Source organism: Penaeus monodon, unplaced genomic scaffold (assembly GCF_015228065.2).
Source record: "Penaeus monodon isolate SGIC_2016 unplaced genomic scaffold, NSTDA_Pmon_1 PmonScaffold_16332, whole genome shotgun sequence".
NCBI classification, from domain to species: Eukaryota; Metazoa; Arthropoda; class Malacostraca; order Decapoda; family Penaeidae; genus Penaeus; species Penaeus monodon.
In genome coordinates, this window is record NW_023645633.1 from 1 (window position 1) to 7,938 (window position 7,938).

A 7,938-nucleotide genomic window follows, 5' to 3' on the forward strand; every position below is an offset into this window, starting at 1 on the left:
AGAAATGCTTCATGTTGTGGAAGAGAAGAGAGGGAGAAAGAAAACTATACTCAGACACACACACCCATACGCATATATATACACATATACATATGCATATTTAAATAAATAAATAAAAATATATGTATGTATGTATGTATGTATGTATGTATGTATGTATGTATGTATGTATGTATGTATATGTATGTATGTATGTATGTATATATATATATACATACATATATACATACATATACATACATACATACATACATACATACATACATACATACATACATACATACATACATACATACATACATACATACATACATACATATATTTATTTATTCATTTATATATAGGCATATGTATATGTGTATATATATGCGTATGGGTGTGTGTGTCTGAGTATAGTTTTTTCTTCTCCCTCTCTTCTCTTCCCACCATGAAGCATTTTGCATTTACGAATCATCCGTATCTGTATTTGATCAGAGTTAGGGGGAAAAAAGAAATATTGAGAGAACCTATTGCAGAATGAGAAGGATATTATATAGACTTGGTCCTAAATCCATGTTTTATTATATAATCCAAAACGAGACTTATATATCCCGTTTACAGTATGATTCGTAAAGTTGAAGACATTGCCTTATCAATCTGCAGTTTCTTCTCGTAATCCGTATTCCGCACGGCACCAAATCCCCTCAAAACCGGGGAAAACTTAGCCTCTTGCACTTAGTGTGATTTTTTTTCGCAATTGTACACCCTTCTGAGAGTGATATATGATAAACAAAGTACCCCAGTATGATGTCTCAACCCTACCCCCTCTCCTTACCTTCACAGTCTGTTTTTATCTTATATTCATCATAGCCTGTGAACAGTATAAAATAAGGGTGATAAAAAGCTTGCAAACTATAGGAATCCCGTTTTTAATTCTCTGCTTCCTTGCCCGATATATGGCTTCAAGTAGCCTCTTAATAGCACTGGATGTTCTGCAGTTTAAGAAACTTAATCATGAGCTTTGTCTTTCTGCAGTGTAGTTACAGTTTTTTTGTTCCTTGCTCCCTGACATGACCTGTTTTAGTGCTTTATTTATTTTATCTTAACTTTCCTTCCTTTTCCCTTAATGCTGAGTAAACGTTCGTAACCTCTGACCCCTGACCTCGTTTCCATCCCCAGAGCAATATCCTCCCCTGCGATCGTTGTCTCTGCCTTGTCATTCCAAGACTTTCGTGTCCTGTTTCTAGTAATGGAATTTTTAATTAAAGTGGATGGGTTTTTCATAAAACATTCCGTTTACTCTTTAAAGCTGTAAAGGAGATTTAAAAAGAGTGGATGATAACATAAATGAATATTCAAATAAAATGCATTTCAGTAAAGCACAGCAAAGCTTACAGTGATTCCTGTAAAATCCTCGGTGTTTGTTAAAATCTAATTATTTTTAAAAGTTCGGTTTGTTTATGTACTGCAAAATTTTTCTCTCACTTGATCTGAGAGAATTTAGTAAAAGTTACCAGTTTCCTCTCTTTCGTCCTTTTCTTTCTTGTTTTTTTCCGTCTCCCTTTTTAGACATCCTCCCCTTTACCTCAGGTCTTATTCTATTCCCTCTCCCTCCATCTCCCTTTGCCATTTTAAAGATAGGTCTCACCCACCTTCGTAGAATTATAAGCTTCTCCCATCGGGAGTTTCGTTCAACGGCAACGTTGTACCAACTATTGAAAATTATAAAAAAGGTAAGTTTCACATCCTCTTCAGTTCCCCCAATCCCCCTCTCAGCCCACCTCCCCCAAAAAGTTTTTTCTTTCCATTCTCTTCGATCGCTCTTCTATATAACATGGATTCCTACTCACCTAATCTGACCTTCCCTTTTAGAGAAAGGAAAAGGACGTATCCTCCAGCCAAGAGGGTTCCTTGACCCTACCCTTGAAAGAACCTCCTATTTGACCTCAACTATCCCTCCCTTTCTCCCTCCCCCTCCCCCAGCGGCGGGCGAGCTGCAGGTGGCGCCGCCGAGGGTGGTGGAAGTGGGTGTAGGAGAGGCCGTCCAGATCCCTTGCATCAGCCCCATCAGTAACGTGCCAACGGCTGTTTGCTGGACCAAGATCCTCGAGGGTGGGTGTCCTGAGTCCCGCTTGTAAGGGAAGGTTACACACCAGGGACTAGGGGCTAGGGACGGTTAGGTTCCTGGATTAGGGGTTAAGGATGACGAGCTTCCCGGGATTTGGAACTAAAGAAGAACACGATGCTGGTATTAGGGGGTGGGGATGGCAAGATTCCAGGGACCAGAGAGGCTTAGGTTCCTGGTATCGGGAATGAGGAATGGACAGGCACCATGCATAAGGAATGAGGGTTGGAATAACAGTATGAATACGGAATTAAGGTTAGACATCATAAGGAGAGCTAGGGATGGATAGCTTCCATAGATCACGAGCTGGAACAAGGTTACTAGGACCGGGGGAATAAACGGACTCATGTATGGAGGGAGTAGTAGTGCTAGAAAACCATGGGGTACCTAGACAAGTATGCAGGGAACAAGAGTATGGTATATGAGTATGAATACATACTGAAATACCTAAAATACCTGACAAATTTGTATTATAGAAGATGAAAATGTTAAAAAGGTGGATATTAAAAAATACTAATTCAAGAAGATACATGATTATGAAAAAAATAACACAGTACGTTATGCTGAACAATATGAATAGGAGAAAATGACAGTTTCAAGTTATCATTATTATTATTATTATTTGATAAGGAAATCAAAGTAATTAAAATTATTGTGTGACTGGATTGCTAGGAGAAAGAAATATGTGTGGCATAACACGTGGGAAAAGATCGTAGAATATAGAAACTATAAGACTGGGAAATGTTTACAGTAGGAATAGTATGGTTAGTTTAAGGGTTGTGTTACATTACGTTATACTTGTTAGGGTTGGGGATACTTTCGAAACTAGTGATAGATATTGTAGAGATGAATGTAGTGAAGTAGTAGTAGAAGTAGTAGAAGTAGTAGTAATAGTAGTAACAATAGTAGTAGAAATAGTACAGTAGTATTAACAGTGTTAGTTGTTGTTGTAGTGGTATTAATCATAATATGGTTGTACGACCGTCGAAGTATTCCAAATGTTGTGAACTGCGTTTCACTCAAGATGGCCGTTTCAAATCGCTTTCAAATAATACGAAATCAAATATATACAAGACACGTACGAAAGAAAATAAAAGGTAGAAGGAATAGACAAAATTCTAAAAAGGAAAGAAAAAAAAGCATAGCATTGGCCATATCATTTCCCACCTGACTCTTTCTTTGAACTCGACCCCCTCCCTTTTCATTTCCTCCCCCGCCCCCCTTTGCTCTACGTGTTCAGATACCCTCCCTTGTGTATTGACTCAGACGAGACTCGTAGTTGTCGAGCACCGAGCCAAGGACTGTGGTGAGGTACTCAGATATCCCCTCATAATTGCGGCTCTTAGGTCCTGCATAGAACTTACTGTAGGCTCTTAACATACCAACCGCCCACCCTAGCACTTGTACCTGGTATTTACACGACACTCAGTAGTCCTGCTTGTTCTGCATCACTTCAGACTTTTTTGTTTTACAAGGACATGTTTGTCTGTAGAAACGCGTCTCATACACAAGCACCTTCACTGTCTCCGCACTTTAAGCCAAGTACCGAAGACTGGACTTTCTAATAGTGGTTTCAGCTTTTCCATAGGAAGATGCATGGCAGAAAAGAGATGGTATATTCATATTCACGATTGTTGAAATACATATTACTCTCACATAGATATCTACAGTAGCTATTAGATAGCAGAATTTCAACACTTGTATTTGATCTGTGCGTTAGACTGGTAGAATATCCATGAGTAGTGAGATACAGTTCCTTCAAAAAGTTTCATAACACATTTGGTGGTGCATGGGATCTGAAAACATCACGTAGATAATAATTTACAAAAACAATAATTGACTGAAGCACTGAGAACATATTTCCGTAGACTTCTTGTTTGGACATATGAACAGTTCATTGAAAAAGTAATACTCACAGAAACAATAGTTCTCAGTGCCACCGAAAGTGTAAGAAATCTTGTTTGTGAATTTTACATTATATTATTCATTGCATTACCATAGCTTGTATTGATAGACCGTTCATCCTTGTATGGTATGTTCATCCTAACAGGCATGGTTATTACTACAAAAATGAAGAATACTGTTACAATGAATTGTTGATTTGTGAAAATGCACATGTACTGAAAACCTATTTAACCATTGTTTTCCCCTCGTATACACTCATTTCCTGATGCATTCCTGAATCTTTTAAAACATTTGTGTTTGAAAATCTTCACGGAAAAGGGCACACACATACTACCTAGCTGGTTCTTTCTGAGCTAAGCCTCGTGTTATTTCTCACAAACCCCGTCTCGGTAGTTCCCTTTGTCTGACTTTTTGCGTGCGCTGACAGCAGGGGGCCGGACCGCCAGCGTGTCTTCCCAGAACTCTCTCCTGCTGAGGAAGACCACGTACTCGGACGGGGCAGGTATCGCTGCGTGGCCTCCGACGCAACGCGCACGGTCGAGTCGGATGACGTGGATGTGGTCGTCACTGGGGAGTACGGGAGTGGGCACAGGGCTGGGGATGTAGCGAGTGAATGAATAATGGCTGGATGTAGTCGTCAATGGCAAGTGCACGGAGGTGGTGAGTAAGGTGAGTGAATGAATAATGGTTGGAGTAGTCGTCAAAGGCAAGTGCACGGAGTGGTGAGTAAAGTGAGTGCTTGAATAACGATGTGGGTGTAGTCGTCGGTGGTAAGTATAAGAGGTGGGTTGGATAAATAATGATGTGGATATGGTCGACTCTGGTGAGTATAAGGTCGAAGGGAGAAGAGTTGAATGAAAATATGACTGAATAATTGAAGGAATAGCTTCAGATTTTGGAAGTATAGTTCGAGAGTGGAAAAGGTTATGACGACACAGGCAAGTTCAGGATCAAGGGGGAGAAATGGAGTTATGAGTAACATTGTCTCATGAATTGCAAATGTGTAAGAAAAGAGAGAATACGGTTGACATGGGTGAGCGTAAGGCTTTTTTTTGGTGGGGGGGGGGGGGGTGTTCAGCGAATGAGTAATTCAGTAAAAAAATGAGAGAGGTAGTGAGGGAATGTAGTTTTAAAAATGGAGAGAGTAATGAGAAAGTGAGTGAATCTATATGTGTGCGTGTGAAGCGTGCGTGCGTACGTGTGTGTGTGTGTGTGTGTGTGTGTGTGTGTGTGTTTGTGTGTGTGTGTGTGTGTGTGTGTGTGTGTGTGTGTGTGTGTGTGTGTGTGTGTGTGTGTGTGCGCGCGCATGTGTGTAAAATATGAACACACGTATTTATACATAATCATAAGCATAAAATCTCTCTTCTCTTCTTTCCCTCCTCCTCCCTGCCACTAACCCCCCCTCCCCCCAGGTGCGCCCGTAGTCGAGGCGGCGAACTCCACGGTGCTTTCCATCGGCGGGCGGCCCACAGCCCTCACCGCCCACGTCTGCGGCCGCCCATCGGTGTCCACCCTCACCTGGCTTCCCCCCGCCCACCTCCCGCCCGTGAGAGCTGGCGAGACGAAGGACAGATTCAAAGCCCACAACCTCACGGTATTGAAGCTCTCGCGTTGGCCGATGGCTGGTGACGTCACCATGCAGGAATTCGGTCCTGATTTTTCCCTTTTCTTTTCTTTTCTTTTCTTTTCTTTTCTTTTCTTTTTTCTTTCAATGTCAGTATTGATGATTTTTTGACTGGGATGATGATGAATATGCTGATGATAATAAATGTAATGATAGTAATGATAATGATAATAGTAATAATAATAATAATGATAATAATAATGATAATAATAATAATAATAATAATAATAATAATAATAATAATAATAATGATATTAATGATAATAATAAATATAATAATTATAATGATAATGATGATAACAACAACAACATTAATAATAATAACAATACTACCACTACTAGTACTACTACTACTACTACTACTACTACTACTACTACTACTACTACTACTAATAATAATAATAATAATAATAATATAATAATGATAATAATAATAATAATAGTAGTAGTAACAGTAATAATAATAATAAAGATTATGATAACGTTAATGATGGTTATTATTACAGTAATAGCAGTAGTAGTGTATAATATAATAATATATAATAAATAATAATAATAATAATAATGATGATGATGATGATGATGATGATGAAGATGATGATGATGATGATGATATTATAATAATATCAATTATGATAATAATAATAATTATAGTAAAAACAATCATTATCATAATAGTTAATATATGCTAATACTATTGTATTCTTTTTTTTTTTTTGTTCTTCTTATTATTGTTATTGTTGTTCTTATTCTTATTCTTATTCTCATCAGGATAATCGTTACTATTGCTGTTATTATTGTTGTTGTTGGTGGTGTTATTATCATAGTCATAATTTTCATTATTATTATGACAATAAAAATACTAATATGGACAATGATAATAATGAAAGTTTATAGAAGCGTTAACAACAACGATTACAGTCATGATAATGATAATTATAAAGTAATGAAAAAGTAATGATAATAGCACAGTAGTGTCACCACCGGTCAATTCCATTACGACTGTTCTCATTCCCATGATGTTTCGTATTATTTATTTATTATTTCTATTTTTATTATTTTTCTAATTCCCTTCCGCCTCCCCCCCCCCCCAGGCGTCCGAAACCCCCGATTGCCAGTACGCCGTGATGACCATCGTGGGCGTGCGGGCGAGCGACGCCGGCAACTGGGTCCGCGTGGGCGTGAACGACCGGGGGGCGAGCGCTGCCCTCATCCGACTCAACATCACCGCCGCCGCCCACTCCGTCACTGCCAACGGCGCCCGTGCTATGACCCACACCCACGCCCACTCTGCCGCTACCCAGGCCTTCCTAGCTGCTGTTCTTATCCTTTTTTACGCCGCCCACGGCCGCTTATGGGCGTGAAGTGAAAGGTGACGTTAAGACGAAAAGTGTACCTCGTGTTATTGAAGAAAAATATACTGTGATAAAAGGGCGTGTTTGAGTGGCGAGCCTGTTGTCAGGAAGAGGCGGGAGAGCGAAGGGAGGGAGGGAGAAACAAGGAGGGAGGAAAGCTGGAAGGAAGAATAAAGGGGGGGTGAAAGATGGAAGAAAAGAAGGAGGAAAAGAGGAGCAAAATGGAAGGAAGCAAGAGAGAGGGAGGGAGGAATGAAGGGAGGAAAAAAAGACGAAATAAAGAAGATTGGAGGGAAGGACAGAGAAAACGCAGAAAGAAGAAAGGAACGGCTGAAAAAAAACGTGATAAAGATTGTATAAAGCAAATAAAAAATAAGAAAAAGACAGTTAGACCAAATAATCCAAAAGATATCACTCCTCCTTCAATGACTAGCAATATATCAATAAAAAAATCACAGATTGGTATTTTTATATATATATATATATTTATCGTCATATCGGATCGAGATATGGCTGGTTGTGACGGCAGAGGGACGCACGCTTTCGTGGGCGCAGATGGGCGTGAGTGGGCGTGCAATGGCGAGCCGTGAATCCATACGTTCTCTACTAGTTATTATCCCTTACTGCTTTATAATGACGTATTGACGTGGCTGTAATAACCATTCATAGGATTTATCAAACTAATGTTCTTGTAATAAATTGTAATAAATGTCAGTGTCTCTTGGAAGTGGTTTTCTTCGATACATGACCTTCTGTTCTGACGAAATATAAAGTGCATTGATAAAATTCTTATAGTTTAAGGTTTATCATATTTTGCTGAATTTGAATTATAAATATATATCGTAGAATATATAGAATAGATAACAAAAATCATAATAAATAAATTATCAAACAATATAAAGAGAGACTCGAAATTCCTTATATTTTTGAATCGGTGATGAAAAAGAAAT

General features: G+C 39.0%; 1 protein-coding gene across 1 annotated transcript; it reads left to right on the forward strand.

Annotated features, from left to right (window-relative positions):
• Positions 1-1,847: 1,847 nt before the first annotated feature.
• LOC119569535 lies at positions 1,848-7,201 on the forward strand (the record flags this gene model as incomplete). Its single annotated transcript, XM_037917646.1, is given in 6 exon segments — positions 1,848-2,091; positions 4,440-4,502; positions 4,505-4,611; positions 4,917-4,984; positions 5,422-5,603; positions 6,728-7,201. Coding segments are annotated over 6 exon segments (939 nt in total), but the record flags the coding sequence as incomplete, so codon positions are not given.
• Positions 7,202-7,938: the final 737 nt, after the last annotated feature.